The sequence below is a fragment of the Triticum aestivum genome, chromosome 7D (genome assembly GCF_018294505.1).
Source record: "Triticum aestivum cultivar Chinese Spring chromosome 7D, IWGSC CS RefSeq v2.1, whole genome shotgun sequence".
NCBI lineage: Eukaryota > Viridiplantae > Streptophyta > Magnoliopsida > Poales > Poaceae > Triticum > Triticum aestivum.
In genome coordinates this window covers 272,639,774-272,660,513 of record NC_057814.1, presented here as the reverse complement: position 1 = coordinate 272,660,513, position 20,740 = coordinate 272,639,774, and the positions used below count along the sequence as shown (strand labels likewise).

The following is a 20,740-nucleotide window of genomic DNA, read 5'->3' as shown; positions in this document are numbered from 1 at the left end:
CCAGCAAAGCCGCCCGAATGTGCCGACAAATCCCGATAGGAGCTGCACATATCTCGTTCTCAGGGCACACCGGATGAGCAGTCCGTACAACTAAAACCAATCCTCAAGTTTCCCCAAGGTGGCGCTGCAAAGGGCTCTAGTTTGGACCAGCACTCAGAGGAACACTGGCCCGGGGGTTTAAAATAAAGATGACCCTTGAGTCTGCAGAACCCAAGGGAAAAAGGCTTAGGTAGGCAAATGGTAAAACCAAGGTTGGGCCTTGCTGGAGGAGTTTTATTCAAAGCGAACTGTCAAGGGGGTCCCATAAATCACCCAACCGCGTAAGGAACGCAAAATCAAGGAACATAACACCGGTATGACGGAAACTAGGGCGGCAAGAGTGGAACAAAACACCAGGCATAAGGCCGAGCCTTCCACCCTTTACCAAATATATAGATGCATTAATAATATAAGAGATATTGTGATATCCCAACATAAACATAATCCAACATGGAGCAATCTTCAACTTCACCTGCAACTAGCAACGCTATAAGAAGGGGCTGAGCAAAAGCGGTAACATAGCCAAACAACGGTTTGCTAGGAAGGGTGAAAAGGTTAGGGGCTGACATGGCAATAAGGGAGGCATGAAATAGCAAGAGGTAGGTAGCGTGGCATAGCAATAGAGCGAACGGCTAGCAAGCAAAGATAGAAGTGATTTCGAGGGTATGGTCATCTTGCCTGAGATCCCGCAAGGAAGAAGAACGAGTCCATGAAGAAGACAAACGAACGTAGACGAAGGAATCCTCACAACTCCGGAACGAAACCGAAGCTAACGAGAGAAGCAACCCGGAAAGAAACAAACAACATAGTAAACAACCACCACATAAACATGGCATGATGCACAAACAAGTATGACGCATGTCCGGTTTAAAGAGGCATGGCATGGCAAAGTGCAACAAACAACACTACAAATTAAGCGGAGCTCCATATGCAACGAGTTGCATATTGACGAAACACCACATTTAATTATTTAGTTCGCTCTCGTTATGTACCCAACAATGTTAAATGTTGTTAACCATGGCAAGAGGTGAAGCATAAGGAAACTACCTATTTAAGCAAGTTAAATGAGGCCGGAAACAAACAACAACAATTCCGGAAAATCCTCATGTCCATATATTGGGATTGGTACTGTTCTGCCATAAACGCAATTTTAATATTTTTAAACAGCAAAATGAAGTGCACCATGTTAAACTAGGCATTTTTCTACCCCATTTACATATAAAGTTTATTAAATTCCGAGTTACGGTTAATTAGTTATGAAATAAATCATTTTAATATGGCATTTATGCAAAATTAAATAAACAGCATTTTAAACATTTTAACATGGGATGAAAGTGGCAAATTATTAATCTACACAAAATTCTAAGCATTTTACATATTAAAATCATTTTAATCCGATGCACCATTTGTGAGTTATTATATGCATGAAGTACAGGGGGTTTTCTGTAAAACTGTAATCCTTGGGTAATAGCTAAATTCGCAGATCCTGAAAAAAACATCACATGAGCCGAATGTGCATAGGAAGCCCAACAGAGGAAAAAAACAAGAGCAGGGGCGCTGGGGTGTGGCCTCACCTAGTGGGCCTTGGCCCGTGCGGCTTGGAGAGGAAGGCTGGAAGGGGGCTGGGCCTTGGCGCTTGCTTGCGGCCCAGAAGGCTGGATCGAACGAGGAGGCGCGGGGCCGGGGTCAACGCGAGCGCTGCTCGTGCGCTCGTTCCCCTGTTCGAAGCAGAGAACTGCGGGCGGCGCCTGGAACAGAGCTCCGACGAGCGGGCGAAGGGGCGGCGAGGCGAGGGACTTGGCGGGGCGAGCAGGGGTGTGAGCGAGGCTGGCGAGGCAGCAGCGGGAGGGCTAGATCCGCAGCGGATCCGGTCGGAGACGGTCGGTTCTCGCCGGAGGCGGACGGCTGCTGCTTGGGACTCCATGGGCGCCATGGCTGGGTCTACGGCAGCGTCGTGGGGTTCCTGAAGAGGAGAGAGAGGTGAGGGAGACGGGGAAATAGAGTGGCCATGGGAGAAGAGAGAAAAGGGAAGGAGAGGGACTTGACCGGCAGCACGTGAAGGACGAGGTCGCCGGAGACGGTCACGCGCGGTGGAGCTGCTGGTCCTGTGGTGCTGCGAAGAAGACGGAGGGCGACGAGAACAAGTGGATGCACGCACGGGAGTTCGAGGCGGCGGGGTTGACGTGCTCGGGAACGAGGGCGCCATGGGAGGAGCACGAGAGGAACTCGGGGTGGCTGGGTTCGCCGGTGGCGACGGCGCCATGGAGAGAGGAGCAAACGGGAGAAGCTCGCTCTCGGTCGGGGCAGCAGGGTTCTCTTGGTGGCTCCGATCGAAGGAGCTCGGGCTCGGGCGCTGGTTGGATGACTGCGGGTGCGGGTAGGAGGAAGGTAGCTAGGCTGATTGGGGATGGATCCCGAGGGGAATTTGGGTGGAGTGGCGGCGGAGGCAACGGGTGGATGGGACAAGGCTCCTAACTTTTAGGGTTGGACCTCGAGTATAAATAGCAGGGAATTAGGTTAGGGGCTAGTCCCTCCGATCGAAATCAACGGTCGAGAAAAATAGGCTATGGGCGTCCAACAAAGAAAACGGTGATGTTTTGTAGATGTTTGGGGATGATCCGGACCCAACGGTAATGAAAGTCCGGTTCGGGTTCGGGACAAATTTCGGACGCGCGCGAGGGGGCGATGCACTGTGCAAAGAGGGACTCCGGTTTAAGCAAGAGGGAAAACGAAGAACGAGGTTGGTCTCGGAAGGGTCAGCGGAAGCAAGGGGGGAACGCGGCAACTACGATCGGATGCATGTTTTAAAACATGGCGGCAACGAAGTGCCGATGCAATGCAAATGATGCGATGATGAATGCAACACACAAATAAAACACAGCTGACTCGCCAAACAAGGAAGTCAATCGGAGCGTCGGTCTCGGGGCGTCACATATGGAATCAACAAGGGAAAAGCTTTGTTAAAAATTACCCCTTTCCTGATTGGTATCAGGGCTGTGAAGAATGGTTGGGATACAAACAACCATCAGATTTGTACTTTGGATACCCCTATAACTAAAAAAATTGGGTCAGGTCATTATGTGCTAAAGTTTTCTGACAAGGTCAAAACTATAAGTTTGTCCCAATTTTCGCAGAATGCCAACCTCAGGGGATATTTTATCCATATTGTTATGTGCTGCTAATCCAGTTGCAGGTCCCCCTTTCCAAAGCTTTCAGGTTCCATGCACCTAAAGGCTTTGCTACTTCCACTGAGGTGAAAAAAAGGCAAAAGGCTTTGCTACTTTCCAGATTCACCGTGCACGCATACAGAGGATCACTTCGCATCTTGAGTTTAGAGCAAGTACAATAGGGTGACATAAGCAGCCTATGAGGAATAGAATAATATATATCTTTGCTTAGTTGGAGGAGAGAGAAGATGAGAGAAAAGAGAAACGGGCTCTTGGTTAGTAGCCAGCTACAACGCGAGACCCAAGACGCTTTGTGAGGATGTAAGGTGGATCAACTATTGATAAACTAATACATATTTAAAATTTACTGTGGTACATGCCGACTAAAAGGTTGGATGTAGATGACATGACAACTTCTTATAGCCCACCGTTGACTATATTATTAACCATGCTCTTAAGGTGCTACGAAAGAGAGGCTCACGGGGACACAAATACATCCCTCGATCGACGCTCTGTCTCAGGATTATCACAACAGCTATCTCAGTGGGGTTTAGAGCATGGTTAATAGGAGAGCCGGCTACCGGCTATATACTTACGCCATGTCATCTGTAGCCTGTACAAAAAAAGTCTCATATAATAAGGCAGGTTGTAAATTGGCTGTAATAATTAAAGTTTGCATGCATGGGGAAGGAGGCAAGCAAAATTAATTGGAAGGGAGAGAGCAGCGCTAGCCTTTAGCGCTTTCCAAGGTTTGCATGCATTCATTTTCTCTCGTGTGGAGTGTTGTAGCCGGGCGATTGCTGGAGCGCCGGCTCCTTTCTCTTTCCTTCATTCTCTCCCATCAATCTAGGAATTTGTTGACCTGGTACCGTTTATAGCCAGCTGATTAGGATCTATTATACTTACTCTTAAGGTGCTGTGGAATGCAGACTCTGCAGGGAAACAAGCACAACTCGCAGGAATCAAGCCTTGCCTCGACCGACGCGCTCTCCAGGTTATCACAGAGGCTGCTTAGTTTTTCAGGTCTCTAGAGCTATTTCTTTAGTCTTCGTTCCAATAGCCTTTTGTTACTTTGTTGTTCTACATGAACTGCTTTAGGTTCCTGCTTCTAGTGGCTAGGTTCATCTCCTGATGTTAGGCTCAGCTTATGCTCTTAGGGCATATCCAACGACAACTCGCAAAAAACTTCCTACATCCGTCCGAGGACAGGGGATGACCAGTCCGTAGACACGGATGCGGGAGGTCGACATCCAACGCTAGCCGCATATATTTTCACAACAATTCAAACCAACCGAATGAAATTCGTGCAAACACGACGAATTTTGATATAAACACGGTGGATTTCATTGAAAGTAGGATGATTTGTACATAAAACCGGACGATATTTCGTCCGATGAACTAAAAACCTAAAACTAAAACCCTAAACTAAAACGCTAAACTATTATATACTTCGGGGTAACCTTGTAGCCATTGTCGGGCTGGCCGGCTGCTCCTCCTCCGTCATTGTCGCCCGACCCGCCGTCGGAGTCGGAGTCATCGGGCTTGGGGTGGCGGAAGGTGGTGGCGCCGTGATAGGGTTTTTCGGCGGCCGCCCGACGCTCGCGGATGATCCTCTCCGCCTCCTCCTGCGTCGTGCGCAGTGCGGCCACGGCCATCGAGGATGTGGGCTGAGGGAGAGGGCGGCGGTCGTTGGAGGCATCGTCTTCGGCAGCGGCGATGATCTCGGCGAGGGACCATTCCTCGTTGTACCTGGCCATCTCCCCGTCGAGGTGGCGGAGACGGCGCTTGGCCGTCTCCGACGTCGTTAGACAGCGATCCAGGGCCCAGACGTACGCTAGGTCTGGGTCCACCGTGATGTGTGGCAGTGGGACATCGGAGTCCGCAAACTAGGATCGGCGCACAGCGTTGCGCCCGTCCCGCCGCCGCTGCTCCCAGTCGACGTACTCCTCCGCCGTCATGGTGCGCCGGGGTGATGGGGAGAGCCGCTCTTCCTTGGCGCAACGTCCGATTTGGACGCCGCTGCTGCGCGGCGGCGGAGAGCGTGGAGGGGATGGCGGCTCCAGCTTCACGGGGAGGAGCACCCCCGGTGGTGGAGTCGGGCCGTTGGTGTGGATGACGGAGCGACTGTAAGTGCATCAAGTGCCCCTTAGTGGTTTAGGAGTATTGAAGATAAAAGGGTTGAGGGATTAATGTGTTTGTGAGTATACACTGGAGTTATAGTCCCTGATTATTTGGTTTAACCCATGAAAGACGACCCCTAAAAATGTATTTCTTCAAGTGAAGAAAATGGTACGACCTTTGAAGAAATTGATGTGAAGACTTTGAAGCTTGAAGACTTTTGTTTTCGTAGTTTCTTTCTTCTTATTTTTTAACCATACCGTATTGTTAAAGGTGGTCTAGGTGAATCATAGTTCACATTTCCAAAGTGATGCTCAAACATATACATACACAAGCCGCTTCGAGTGAAGCCTTTGAAAATCTCCGAAACAGCTGACAAATTTGCCAGCGACAGTGACGAAGTTCATCTGGTCACTGACGAATTTGGTCAGGCTGAGGAGTTAGGATTTTTCCAGTGCGATATGCCTATCGTGAGAAAATTGAGTGCCCCGATGAAATTGAGAGTTAAATTTCCGACCGTTGTTGCGCCGCGTGCCAGCTGTCGAGTGAATCCTTATCCTGACAACGGTCATGTCTGAGAAGGGTATTTATGACATTTCATGTCGGGTTGCGCCCTTGCTATAAATAGCCGCCCCCATAACCACTTGTTGGTTGACTGCTCTAGAGAGAACTTGACACTTGTCATTTGAGAGCAACCCATCCTCTGACGACTTTGAGGGGATCCTAAGTGAGGAAAACCCCAACAAGAGCCAAAGTGATTGAGCATCACTGAAGAGATTGATCTTTGAGGCATGTTACCTTTGAAGACTGACATTCTTCCAGACGGTTAGGCGTCAAGTTCTGAGCACCCAAGAGTCATTGTGGTGTGCCGGTGAATAAGTCTGTGAAGGTTTTGGAAGTCTACCCTAAAGACTTACCATGACTAAGCAATGGAGCATCAGCTCCATCTGCTCCTCGAACTCCGCATCGAAGCCGGCATAGACTTAGCCCGGCACTGCTGGCGCGAACTGCGATGGTGGCTGCTGGTCCTCGTCGTCGTCGAGGAGATGACGATCTCCACACGCATCGAGTCGCCGCCAGCTGACGAGGACGACGGCTGAAGGAAATATGCCTTAGAGGCAATAATAAAGTTATTATTTATATTTCCTTATATCATGATAAATGTTTATTATTCATGCTAGAATTGTATTAACCGAAAACTTGATACATGTGTTAATACATAGACAAAATAAAGTGTCCCTAATATGCCTCTACTTGACTAGCTCGTTAATCAAAGATGGTTAAGTTTCCTGACCATAGACATGTGTTGTCATTTGATGAATGGGATCACATCATTAGGAGAATGATGTGATGGACAAGTCCCATCCGTTAGCTTAGCATAATGATCGTTTAGTTTTATTGCTATTGCTTTCTTCATGACTTATACATGTTCCTCTGACTATGAGATTATGCAACTCCCGAATACCGGAGGAACACCTTATGTGCTATCAAACGTCACAACGTAACTGGGTGATTATAAGATGCTCTACAGGTGTCTCCGAAGGTATTTGTTGGGTTGGCATAGATCGAGATTAGGATTTGTCACTCCGAATGTCAGAGAGGTATCTCTGGGCCCTCTCGGTAATGCACATCACTATAAGCCTTGCAAGCAATGTGGCTAATGAGTTAGTTATGGGATGATGCATTACAGAACGAGTAAAGAGACTTGCCGGTAACGAGATTGAACTAGGTATGAGGATACCGACGATCGAATCTTGGGCAAGTAACATACCGATGACAAAGGGAACAACGTATGTTGTTATGCGGTTTGACCGATAAAGATCTTCGTAGAATATGTAGGAGCCAATATGAGCATCCAGGTTCCGCTATTGGTTATTGATCGGAGATGTGTCTCGGTCATGTCTACGTAGTTCTCGAACCCGTAGGGTCCGCACGTTTAACGTTCTATGACGATTTGTATTATGAGTTATGTGATTTGATGACCGAAGTTTGTTCGGAGTCCCGGATAAGTTCATGGACATGACGAGGAGTCTCGAAATGGTCGAGAGGTAAAGATCGATATATTGGAAGGCTATATTCGGACATCGGAAAGGTTCCGAGTGATTCGGGTATTTTTCGGAGTACCGGAGAGTTACGGGAATTCGCCGGGGGAAGTAGTGGGCCTTAATGGGCCATACGGGAAAGGAGAGAAGGGCATCAAGGGGTGGCCGCGCGCCCCCCATGACAAATCCGAATTGGACTAGGGAGGGGGCGGCGCCCCCCTCCCTTTCCTTCTCCCTCTCCTACTCCTTCCCTCTCTCCCCTCTTGGAAAAGGAAGGGGACTCCAACTAGGATTGGGAATCCTAGTTGGACTCCCCCTATAGGTGCGCCCCTCCTAGGTCGGCCTCCTCCTCGTCCCTCCTTTATATACGTGGTCAAGGGGCACCCCAAAGCACAACAGACAATCTCTTAGCCGTGTGCGGTGCCCCCCCTCCACAGTTACACACCTCAGTCATATCGTCGTAGTGCTTAGGCGAAGCACTGCGCCGGTAGCTTCATCGTCACCGTCGCCACGCCGTCGTGCTGACGGAACTCTCCCTCGACCTCAACTGGATCAAGTGTACGAGGGACGTCATCGAGCTGAATGTGTGCTGAACACGGAGGTGCCGTACGTTCGGTGCTAGGATCGGTCGGATCATGAAGGCGTACGACTACATCAACCGCGTTGATATAACGCTTCCGCTTTCGGTCTACGAGGGTACATGGACACACTCTCCCTGCTCGTTGCTATGCATCACCTAGATAGATCTTGCGTGATCGTACGAAATTTTTTGAAATTACTGCGTTTCCCAACAACGGCCCCGGAATCCGTGGGTTACGTCTTCACTAGCCGCTAGATCCCGCCCCAGAACCGCCTGTCGACGCCGATGCCTAGGACTTGCCCATCACCGGAGATGTGGATGGGAGTGCGGCGAGGAAGAGGAGGATGCAATGTGGACGTCGCCCGAGCGCAGCTTAAATAGCCGTGGCCAGGCCATGCGAAGGGCCGGTCAACTGCTTCAATGTGGCTCAGCGGTCGGAGTTGAATCCTCGGGAACCTGCGTCCGCATTGAAGCGGCGGCTGCCGAGAGGTCGCGTCGGTCAGCGCCGTCCTCCCTCCCTTTGGTCTCATCACTGCATCAATGTCGGCCTCCACGTGCTCTGGGCCGGCATGAATGTGGCGCGGTAAGCGACACGTGCATCAGAAGGAAACCACGTGAGGGGCGGGTGACGGATTTTTGGTGGGCCAGGGCGGTCAGAAGCAGGCTTGGGAGTGGTCCGGACTCCCGCAGCCCCCCCCCCCAACACACACACTTTTGTCTTCGGTTTGTGGGAGAAACCGCGTCGAGACCTCTCCGTGGACCGATACAGGTCGACATTGGATGGCTTCCAGATGCCCTTAGCTCTTACTCCCTCCGTTTCGGAATATAAGGTCTGTTGGTTTCCGTGCAAGTCAACCATTTGAAGGTTTAACCAAGATTACATAATAAAATAACAACATCTGCAATAGCTAATGTATAAAATATGAAACTACTTTTCATGATGGATTAAATGATACTCCCTCCGTTCCTTGATATAGGGTGTATAGTTTTTTGTGAAAAAGTTCATATTATAAGGTGTATCCCTTTAGTTGACACTTTTACCCCTCCATAAGCTACAGCCCACGCATGACCTTCCTAGAAAAAAAGATGGCAAATCCCCATCTCGTATATGCATGCTGTGCATGTGCTGTAGGTTTGTTTGGAAAGAGAAGATTACATCGTACTACTGTCCTTTTATTCATTCGCTCGTGTGAACCAATCTGGCCGCCTCTCTTTGCTCGTTCACATGGAGAATCAGCACGACACCAACTCCTATCCTTCGGCCACCTCGCATCCCATGCAGCCGGCGACCTCCATGGAACCGTCCACCTTGCGTCCCATGCACCCGGCGACTTCCCTTCTGGACGAGGAGGATACCAAGCCAGCGGACTGCGTTCCCATGGATGCGGAGAAGGTGAAGCCATTGGGGAAAGATGAGATGAAGCCGGCGGCCATGTCATGTTTCAAGTGTCATCAAGTTGCTGGAACAATGAAGGTCCCAGAAATTACTTGGCTGACAAACATGGGTGCGTATGTATGTTCCGGCTGCAGCGAGACTCGAGTTTTGTTCGAGCCGCTGTCAAACGAATCTTCACCGAGTAGCTCCGAGAATAAATGGAAGCGATTCGGACGCGGGATTAAAAATTAGGGAGTTTGTGAAAATGAAGTACACGTCCGCGGACATGTAATATTTGATCGACAACACAAATAAATTTATCGTGGCACCTCTATTTTGTCGTTCAATTGCATAAATAAATTTACTTGTGCTACTTCTATTGTTGCGAGTGACTGTAAAAAAAAGCATGAAGCCAAGATTATTGAAACATTGCCATCGAGTATACTCTAGTAATCCGGTTACATTATTCAAGCCAACCGAATAAACCCATCCACTAAGGATTATTGAAACATTGCCATCGAGTATACTCTAGTACTTTGCTAATTCGATTACATTATTCAAGACCATTCAACGGCTAACACTAAGAGTTGAATGGTGATCACTAAACATCATGTAAGGATTCAATGGCATCATTAACAATGTTTGCGGCGCATTGTAGTGCCACGGGGAGATCGCCAAGCCTCTCTCACACAGCCTTCCGCATGTGCGGAACTTTGTAGTGGTTTCCTCCAAGTTGCTTCAACACTTCTATCATGCAGGCTTGAAGAGTGAGGAAAATTCTGTTGCTTCTCTCAGCTGGATACTCCTCGAATGCCTGCTGCACCTTCAACACAATGTCCTCAATAGAACCTGCACAAATTGATAAATTCAGTGCAACTCAAAATTAACCGCATTCAAAATTTCTAAGTGCTACAAATACCTGGAGACAACTTCTGAAAAAGTGCCTGGAGCGCTGCAAAAAAACCTAAATCCAGAATATTTAGGTCAGGGGAGTTCGGAGGCTGGCATGTGAGACGGATGTCCCATCCTTCAGCTTGAGCCGCAGCGACAAATTCTGGATCATCTAAAGGGATATGCGTCTTTGCATTATCCTGTTGTACATATATTGGCATGCCACGCTCAGCCGCAGGCCATCTCGCCCTTATCGCAGGAATAAGAAAATTAATCATGTACTCCCGGACTACATTTTGAGTAACCGCGGGGAGTACTTTGGTGACCTACGCAATGCAAACAATTAATCACCATGTTAGAAAAAACAAAGTAGTCATCATGCGAATACAGCACTCATTACCATGGTTCCAACATCTCTGTTCTTGCTTTTTCTCTTTGCCGCTTCTTGGTATGTGAAGGGCCAAATCCCAAGTTTTCCATCAAAAATCATCGTGCCATTCGCATCAAAGCGTGGCCGAGCGACCGCGGCCAAAAACATCACCTACACAAGAATATGTATTATCATGCCAATCTTAACAATACAGATATTGAAACTAAAAAAAAAAGATTTCTGACCTTCTCAATGAAATTTTTGCTTTGCGTGCTACGGTATGGATCTTCTTCATCGTTCGCCAAATAGTAATTCTGGCTACCGCGGGAACGGTAGAACCATTTCTCGTCAATGTGAATGACGTTGTACATCTCTTTGAATTTGGGATCCTGAGGAAGAGTATGCTCATCAAACATTGACAAGCAAAACCTTACCCGTCCTACCTTGTTTTCATCCGTCAATGTCGATTTGATGGCATTTGTGTGACGCCTCAACAGGCCCTCCTTCAAACGACGCCATAGTGTCGTCTTCGCCATGTGCAACTCATTTGCCAAATCTTTAAGAGTTGTTCTTTTCCTCAAATCCACTTGTTTGATAGCCTCCGGATCGAATTCTATCCTCTTGCGGCCACAGTTTTTTGCCCGTTTGTTTTCCAGTGCGTGTATTCCACCAGCTTCCTTACATTTCTTCCACCAGTTTTGCACCGTCCGCTGAGGTATACCCGTTAGTTCAAACACTTCTTTGGACACTCCTGGACTCAATACCCCAGCTTTGGTCCTCTCTAGAACCATAGCATATACAGTATGCTTCTCATGGAGTTGATACCACCTTCTTTTCCTAGTCAATGTACCGTTGGCATCTGCAGATTAAATTGATGATTAAACAATGTGATTATGCATGTACAGATTAAATTCATGGTTAAAGAATCTTGGTTATAGTTTACCTGAGGCTCCTCCATTCCCATCGCCTTCCACATTGTTATCTGCCTCTTATTCTTGTTCTACATGCTCCTCAGAATCACCAACTCCACCATTCTCTTGTGCTTCTGCAATCAGAATTATGCTTACAAATTTGGCATATGCAACACTGAGAATATAAAGATGAATATGTGATCTGCATGTACACATGATCTACATGTACAACTGATATGCATCTACACATGTTCTGCTTGTACTGATCCTACTAGCATGGTTAACTAATGCAATGTTCAGATTATGGACTACCTTGAGTTGGACTAAGATTACTAGTCTCCTAGTCGTACACATGACTAACTACACATCATCCCACTACCAATGAGTAGACGCTAAGATTACTACTCTCCTAGTCCTACACATGACGAACTACACATGATCTAATCAGTTATGGTCATAATCTACACCATCGTACTGCTGCATCTAATCAGAACATAACTACTCTGCATCTAATCAGGAGCCATCAGGAGTATAACTGCTGCATCTAATCAGTTATGGACATGAACGACACCTAGGGCTACATCTAATCAGAACTACTACACCATGAATTAAAAAAAACTGCCACACCAATTTCAGATTACGTACCTACAGTTGGACGATCAACAGGCCACCTTGTCACCGGATTAGGGCCACGCCTTGACCCCGCAAGTCCAAGCCGGCGTCCACCGCGTGCATGGTCGCCGCTGCCGCGTGCATGCCCGTCGTCCTCCCTGCCGCCTCCCTCACCATTTCCCCCCACCATTGCTTGGTTCACGACTGAACGTACATGCTGACCAAGTCCTGATCCGCCAGCGCCTCCTCGTCCAAGTCCTGATCGACCAGCATTTCCTCGTCCAAGTCCCACGTCCCGACCCCTTACTCCACCTGCCAGGCCAAGCCTTCCTCCCCGACGCCGGTGGGAACTCTCTGCCACGTCTTCATCTATGATGACACCACAACACAATCAGCTAGGGATGGACAGAACGTATGCAAGAATGAATGAACCAAACTGGACATACCTTGGTCGGGTACGACCCACTCGTAGTCGTAGTTCAAATCGGCCGCATCCTCCTCCGCCTCGTTGCCAAGGCCATCCCAGTTGATCCACTCGTAGCGGCGACCAGCCATTGGAGATGACGAGCAGGAGAGAGAGATGGCGAGTGGGGGATAGGGAAGGTGATCAGGAGAGAGAATGATGAGATGGTGAGGTGGGGAGGGGAGGATTTATAGCCCCATCTTCTTCAATTTGAAAACGAAAATTTTCACATAGTGGCGCCATTGCCATTCCCTCCGGTGCTGAAATTTTTCCATGAACAGACTCTTCAGAAATTTTGAATTTGGCCGAGGCTTTTGCCTTTATGCAGCGCGGGAGAGAGTAAAGAAGCTGCGCGCGCCATGTCGCTCGCGGGAAAATGCGCGGGGACGAGGGAGAGGTAGCGATCAGGGGAGAATAAAGTCAGAGAGGATATTGTGGGATTTTGTTATTCTAAATAAGGAAGTAAACTGCCTGGGATAGAGAGGATCATGATTTTCCTATTTTTCTCTCTAGTCTCACGTGTTTGCACCAGGGGCTTTTACGTCCAAAACCAACGAAATCTCCTCTCCCAGCCCGTGCGTTAATATTCGTGCTAGAAAACTATACACCCTATATCAAGGAACGGAGGGAGAATAAATTTTGTATTGTGAATGTTGATATATTTTTCTATAAACTCGGTCCAACTTGCACCCGTTTGAAAAACAAATACACCTTGTATAAAGGAACGGACGGAGTACTTCTTTAAGCACCTTTCTGGGGCAGCTTTCCCCATTCTTTTCTTCCTGCTCTCTCTCTTTTGCATTCCAATTGCATGACAACCAACCAGACAGGACGTTAAGCTGATATCCTCAAGAAAAAAAACATGTTAAGCTGCCTTGAAGGCGTGGCCACAGAATTTCGGCACACCAACCAGATGCTGCAGATGATTCAGTTACATCATTTGACCAAACAAAGCAGTTCCAAGTTTCACATGAATTTGGGCGTCCCAAGGATAAACTCGAAGCTGTCTAATTCTCCACCACAACAACACTAGATCATAATTCTTTTTCACCACTTCCCTCTGGCCTTCATCAAGCCACTGGAAACGGGCACCTTTATTGTCCCACAGCTACCATTACTACCAAAAAGTACACTTGCAAGAATAAACGCCCTTGAACGAATCGATTTCCGCTATAGGGACACAAACTTTACTCGAATTAGCACAATATAGGATGGTCCCTATTCGTCGGTGACGCACCCGCTTGAGGCTGAAGACACGAGCTTTATGTACTGCAAGAAGAAAGGAAATGAGAGATGTTTATATAAGGTCAACATTGCACCATCAGGAATGCCGGTACTTGAGCTGGGTACCTTCCAAAGTGCTCCACTAGTAACCTTGTGTGGGGGCGGGCTCCATTTCCTTTGCCTTTGTTCGAGCTGGTCTTCCGTCAAATCAACATCAATTACTTTCTTCCCGACGTCGATCGTGATTGTATCGCCATTCTCAACAAGACCAATTGGGCCTCCTTCCTGAAAACAGCTACTTTGTGAATAACACACCCGCAAATTTACCAATTATGAGTTGGGCGCTTTAACCACTCAGCCATGGATGCTTAACAAGGATCATCGTACATCGTAAATAACCAATTTTCATAGGATATTTTCAGTGGTTATTTTTTCGGTGACCCTAGCTTGTATACTACTGAAAGAAGTTGAACTGCCACAAGAGAAAAAATTGAAAATTACACACTATAGATTAATCTTGTAACCATTGGGAGTATTACAACACAGTACCTGTGCTTCAGGACATATGTGGCCCACAACAAATCCATGCGACCCCCCAGAAAATCTACCATCTGTCAGCAGGGCACACTCCTGTAGTAAAGATTAAACAATAGTTAAATATTCGTCAACTGTCGCAAAAAAAACTAATAGGTTATCCGAAGAAAGCAAGATGACTTCATGGCATGCGTGCTGAGCGGCACATAGGCGCGGCATGGACAGAAAAACAGAGACAAAAGAAGGTTGCAAGGAAGCTCTAGAGCATTCAAATGTGAAGAACAAATCAATCTCAAGATTTCGAAGAGCAATGTAAGTGGTAATATGTTCAAGAAAGCCCAAGATTGTTTGCCTTGAAATCTCGAAATTTTCAGGAGCTATGAAGCATAGCAGAACGAACATATGGAGCTGTCCAGATGTACAATTTGCATTAGCAGCTCTACTTCCAAGAATGAGTGAAGTATGATCATTTCCGGGTAGATAGGAGAGCTATTAAAATCCACAAACATGAATCAGAGTTTCGACTGGGTTCTTCAGATGTCACTAACTAGGTGAGATATAAAATAGCAGTGCTCTTATGTTATTGCAATTATTAAGGGCACATAAAAACCAGAAATACAAACAATGGCATGCATGAGGTAGCATTACCTTCCCAAGACCAGCCCCCATTATTGCACTTGTTGGAGTCAACATTTCAGGCATCCCGGGACCTCCTTTTGGTCCTTCTCCTCGGATCACTACAACCTTTCCCTGTTTTATAACCGTCGTGGCAATGAAATACTTCATGAGAGAATGTATGAGACTTGCCCTGGTAAACTACCAGCATAACTGAATGAATCAAAACAGCTATTACATTGAAACGGATGAAAAATGAAGTTATACGTTGAACCAACTGCAGATAATTGACTTGAGGAAATTCCGATATGAGAGAGAGAGAGAGAGAGAGAGAGAGAGAGCAATTGCATGTCCAAAATCACCTCTTCTGAATCATGGCCTTACAAAGTTAACACACATTACCTTGAAATTTGCTGGGTTTTCTGATATAGCTGTAATCATTGATTCTTCACCGTCAAAAACTAGTGCAGGACCTGTCATTTGATAAATAAAAGTTAAAATCTGCACATTATAAAGGCTCCAACGATTGAAAAATGGAAGGAGCGAAAAAACACCTGAGAAAAACAGTCCCTCCTTGCCAGTTATTTTTGCTACTGAACCTTCTGGTGCAAGATTGCCATAAAGTATCTGTATATGCCCAGTCGATTTGATAGGATTGTCGAGCCGTCGTATTATTTGCTGAGTCAAATAACATGTGTACAAACGTTAGTACTCAAGGAGATGGAGTGGGCTGAAGAACTCAGGATTGAGCTTTACCTGTCCTTCCGATAAAGGTGGGAATATTTTAGCATTTTCCGCTAGAGTTTTTCCAGTGACTGAAGGGCAAGAAGAAAAAACATGTCATTAGTCTATAAAAAGGAGTTCCTACATGACATGATGGACGATCATTGACTGTACGCACCAGTCATACAATCCCCATCAAGAAGACCTTGTTCCAAGAGATAATGAATTACTGCAGGTGTTCCACCAATCTACAATGTCATTACAAGCATAAATTATTTGCATGGTTTTCTATGAACATGATAGCAACAAGTGTACAGTAAAAGTGTTAATACTCCCTCCAGTCCTTTTTACTCTGCATATAAGAATTGTCTGAAGTCAAACTTCATAAAGTTTGACCTTATTTATATGAAAAAATATCAACATCTACCATGCTAAAGTTATACAATATGAAAATTTAAGTCATGACACATCTACTGATATTGATTCATATTGTGAATGTTGGTATTTTTTTCTATAAAGTTGGTCAAACTTTACGAGGCTTGACTTTAGACAAATCTTATATGCAAACTAAAAAAGACCGGAGGGAGTACAACTTATATTCTAGAAACTTAGTGATTAACAAGAGTGTTAGGTTTCCTCGATTGGCTTAAGTCCTTAAATTTTCAACTTCATTATGTGTGGTCAAACCAGAACGAAGTGAAATCAAGTTTAGCGAGTATTTACCTTATGCAGATCCTCCATGACATACTTTCCACTAGGCTTAAGATCTGCAAGAAAAGGAACTTGGTCGCTGACCTTCTGGAAATCATCAAGAGTTAATTGCAAACCCACAGACCTGAAAGGGGAAGGCAATGAGCATTTGTCTAATTAAGAAATTAAAAATGGACAAGAAGATGATAACCCACCTGGCAATAGCAATCAAATGCAGTACAGCATTAGTAGAGCCACCAAGTGCCATGATAATAACCATTGCGTTCCGCAATGACTTCTCAGTTATAATGTCTCTAGGCTTCAAATCCATCTTTAACAATTCTAGGAGATACTTCCCAGCAAGACGGCATTCGTCTAATTTTAATGGGTCTTCAGCAGGGGTTGAAGAGCTTTGATAAATAAAACACAGACGAAATGATAATAATTTTAGTCAATCCATGAAGTCAAATCAAAGTGAAATGGTTAAGAGGAAACACAATGTTTTGCCTAGAATTAATAAGAAGTTTCCAGATGTTATTTGCACCTGTATGGAAGGCTCATGCCCATTGTCTCAATAGCAGATGCCATTGTGTTTGCTGTGTACATACCGCCACAAGCACCTGCTCCTGGGCATGAGTTGCGGAGCACATTCTTTCTTTCCTCGTCACTGATTGATCCACTAACAAATTCTCCATAGCTCTGCATATAGCACATCAAAATAAGTAAGCATAAGTTGTACAATGCTGCATAAGCAGCTGCGTGTAAAAAAGAAACCGAGTTGACGAACGTAAAAAGGTGATACACTTACCTGGAATGCAGATACTATGTCATATGAATTGCCCTGAAAGTGTCCAGGCTGCACAAATAAAATCTCAAAGTCAGAAAATTATCAGAAACATGTAAAAGCAATACTGAACCGACACACATTTAACAGCGCACATAGTTACACCAAACTGTGTTTCCAGCATGAATCTCCATCCAATTGTTATTTATAAACGGAACCATTTATGTGTCCCAGAAACAGTTCGGTTTCATCATAACTCTGAGTCACATCTACAGACTAGTAAAACACGAAACAAAGAGCATTCCCGCATGTGTAGTCAGTAGATTTATAACAAGAAAATAGGGGTAAGATTACCTTAATAGTTCCACCATAAACCATGATACTTGGTCGATTTAGCCGTCCCATTGCCATTATTGTACCTGGCATCTGCAATGCGAAGTGCCGCTAAATTCAGACCCAACAAACATCCAGACGTCACAGTTATTTTATAAGCCCGACTTGTGTACAAGGTAAGACATGAGATAAATTGAAGTACTGGAAAGGTACAAAACATGAGTGTTTTCTCATTCTTAAACATTACAGTAAAGCAGACGCATATGAAACTAGAAACTTGTTCCACTGCTTTTGTTCGTGATGAGATGGAAAACATACACGAAACCGAGATAAAACTCCCAACTTCATTCTCAAACGAGGTGGGGCAGTACACCCATTTCAGAGAAAAATCCTGACAGCAGAAAGGATTGTGATGTTACCAAAACTAGGAACCGTGGTTTACAAGTGAAGACAGACCCGGTTAATATTGTTTCGTTTTCCAGCGCTGAGCTAAAATACATGAGATTTGTAATACCACCGTGGAGAGAGCTGCAGTTTCGTCTCTACTATAACAGAGCAGTGAAGAACAGATTGCAGATTTTCAGAAGACCTAATCGCTGTTGAGTTAGGTAGGAAGGATAACAACAGTAGGCAGTATAGGGAGCTCACTGACGTTCTTATCGCACCCAGGGATTGAGATATTGGCGTCGTAGTGCTGCGCCCCCATGACGGTCTCTATGCTGTCGGCGATGAGGTCGCGCGACTGGAGGCTGTAGCACATGCCCCTGGTACCCATGGAGATGGCGTCGCTGACCCCGACGGTGTTGAAGCGGAAGGCGACCATGCCGGCGTCGCGGATTCCGTCGCGCACGGCCTCGGCGAGCTGGAGCAGGTGCATGTTGCAGGTGTTCCCCTCGTACCAGACGGAGGAGACCCCGACCTGCGGCTTGCGGAGGTCGGCATCGGTGAGGCCAACGCCGTAGAGCACGGCCTGCGACGCCCCCTGCGACTTGGGCTCCGTGATGCGCGCGCTGTACTTGTTGAGCTTGGGCTCGTCGGAGACGGCGGCGGCGCGGACGCGCGTGGCGAGGCGGCGGCCGGAGGCGGGGGTGGGGGCGGCGGCGGGGAGAGAGGGGGATGTGAGCGCCAGGGACTGCATGGCGTCGGCGGGGGCGGTGAGGTTTGGGATGGGGTTTAGGGTTTTGGAATGGGGTGGGGGTGGCGAGTAAGGAAGGAGATGGATGTGGACAAGGGGACGGCAGCGTCTGCTGGAAGAGGAGGAAGACGACGCCAGCAGCGCCAGCGCGTGCCAGGTCGGATTTATTTTTATATGGAAAAGCCTTCTGGCGCACTTTATTTTGAGAATTGAATAAGTTTAGGCAGTTCAAAATGTTGTCACGACAAAGTTAGCTTTTGGGATGCCGCGAACTGCGCGGAGCTCTGGTTAGGTTTCTTGTTGTTGTTGTTTTTTTAAGTTAGCAGGATAGCTGCTAAGATTCCATTCGGAAGAAATATGCCCACGCTGAGAATTGCTCGGTTTATTAAAAAAAAAACCAGGCGAAAACCTAAATAATAGGCAACTACACCAAGCTGAGCTAGGTCACTAGCATCACAGGACATATAAAAATGCCAGAAAAACAAAATATGATAGAGCAAAGCACATCATAGGCCATTGCAGTATCATCGTACATCCTCCATCGCGCTCGTGACCCGACAACTTTGACTTCGCTGTAAGAACACATGAGCACCCGCATCCGGCATGTCCGTCACAGTCGTGTTCTTTCAACCTCATTGACATTGGAGAGAGAAGACATGTCCGAAGAAAGCACACATGTCGCTCCGATCCCGGGAGGAGGACGCTCCCTGCATGTCCATTGTGCTTCTGTTGCCCACCACCGTCGTGCCACGGCCAACCACGGACGCGACCCTGACCATCCAGACCACTGCCAACCAGGTGCGCCCACCAAAGACCCTCTCCAAAACTATGCTTCCAGCGAAGTAAGGCCGCCAAGGCCACCTGTAACAGCTCGAGACCGACGCCCCAGATGCATTCCATATATTTGGTTATCGCCGCATTAATTATTTGTTTGTTGCATTCATCATCGCATCATCCGCATTGCATCGGCGCTCCGTTGTCATCTTTTTTCAAAACTTGCATCCTTTAGTAGTCGTCGCTTCTTTTCGTTGACCGTTCCAAGACCAACCACACACTTGCACGCAAATGTCTTGTCTCTCGGCATAACCCACATACCTCCTCGCGCACGTTCGGAAACTTTCCCGAACCCAAACCGCCCGGTCATCACCGGTGGGTTCGGGTCAATCCCAAACATCCTCAAACATCTTTGGTTCTTTCTTTAGACCAGACGGAGCCAACCGATCTAAATCGGAGAGCGCCAAACCTCTTCCTTTCCCTATATATAGTCCCCTGGACCTAATTTGGACAACCAGACCTAATCCCTAAAATTCCTCCCCCTGTCCGGCGCCGCCGCCAGCCTCCTCCCACCTCAGGATCTCACCCGCCTGCCAAACCACCGTCGTTGTCTCTGTTGGGGAACGTAGTAATAATTCAAAAAAATTCCTACGTGTCACCAAGATCAATCTAGGAGATGCTAGCAACGAGAGACAGGGAGTGCATATTCATACCCTTGAAGATCACTAAGCGGAAGCGTTACAAGAACGCGGTTGATGGAGTCGTACTCGCGGCGATTCAAATCGCGGAAGATCTGATCCAAGCGCCGAATGGACGGCGCCTCCGCGTTCAACACACATACAGCCCGGGGACGGCGCCTCCTTCTTGATCCAGCAAGGGGAGAGGAGAAATTGAGGGAGAACTCCGGCAACACGACGGCGTGGTGGTGGTAGAGCTCGTGGTTCTCCGGTAGGGCTTCGCCAAGCACTACGGAGGAGGAGGAGGTGTAGGAAGGGGAGGGCTGCGCCAGGGGCTGAGGTCCAGCTCCCATGCACCTCCCCACTATATATAGGGGTGGAGGGGGCTGGTTTCTTGCCCTCCAAGTCCATTGGGGCGTTGGCAAAGGTGGGAGAAAAGAAATCCCATCCTTTCCCTTCCCCACCGATTGTTATCCCCCCTTTTTAGGGATCTTGATCTTATTCCTTCTAAGGAGGGATCTTGGTGCACCTTGACCAGGGGTGTGGGGCCTTGCCCCCACTACCCAGGTTCATGTGGGTCCCCCCATACAGGTGGGCCCCACTTCGGAACCTTCTAGAACCTTCCCGGTACAATACCGAAAAACCCTAAACATTTTTCGGTGGCCAAAATAGGACTTCCCATA

At 47.2% G+C, this 20,740-nt stretch overlaps 3 protein-coding genes across 3 annotated transcripts; all 3 read right to left on the bottom strand.

Moving 5' to 3' along the window:
• Positions 1-5,092: 5,092 nt before the first annotated feature.
• Positions 5,093-11,546, bottom strand: LOC123171070 (uncharacterized). The gene is made up of 7 exons (XM_044588730.1): positions 11,526-11,546; positions 11,433-11,441; positions 10,828-11,292; positions 10,613-10,753; positions 10,241-10,538; positions 10,011-10,170; positions 5,093-5,330 (listed from the first exon to the last, which is right to left on the bottom strand). Exons 1-7 carry the CDS (start codon positions 11,544-11,546, stop codon positions 5,093-5,095), a joined length of 1,332 nt encoding a protein of 443 aa, XP_044444665.1.
• A 25-nt stretch (positions 11,547-11,571) lies between these two features.
• On the bottom strand, positions 11,572-12,702 carry LOC123171069 (rRNA 2'-O-methyltransferase fibrillarin-like). Its single transcript, XM_044588729.1, has 3 exons — positions 12,552-12,702; positions 12,139-12,474; positions 11,572-11,627 (listed from the first exon to the last, which is right to left on the bottom strand). Exons 1-3 carry the CDS (start codon positions 12,658-12,660, stop codon positions 11,572-11,574), a joined length of 501 nt encoding a protein of 166 aa, XP_044444664.1. The 5' UTR covers positions 12,661-12,702.
• A 709-nt stretch (positions 12,703-13,411) lies between these two features.
• Positions 13,412-18,656, bottom strand: LOC123165567 (dihydroxy-acid dehydratase, chloroplastic). The gene is made up of 14 exons (XM_044583236.1): positions 18,124-18,656; positions 17,493-17,564; positions 17,163-17,210; positions 16,899-17,053; positions 16,570-16,764; positions 16,388-16,499; positions 15,843-15,912; positions 15,698-15,756; positions 15,496-15,619; positions 15,344-15,414; positions 14,975-15,076; positions 14,342-14,422; positions 13,919-14,077; positions 13,412-13,837 (listed from the first exon to the last, which is right to left on the bottom strand). The coding sequence occupies exons 1-14, from the start codon at positions 18,607-18,609 to the stop codon at positions 13,787-13,789; spliced, it is 1,785 nt and encodes a 594-aa protein (XP_044439171.1). The 5' UTR covers positions 18,610-18,656; the 3' UTR covers positions 13,412-13,786.
• Positions 18,657-20,740: the final 2,084 nt, after the last annotated feature.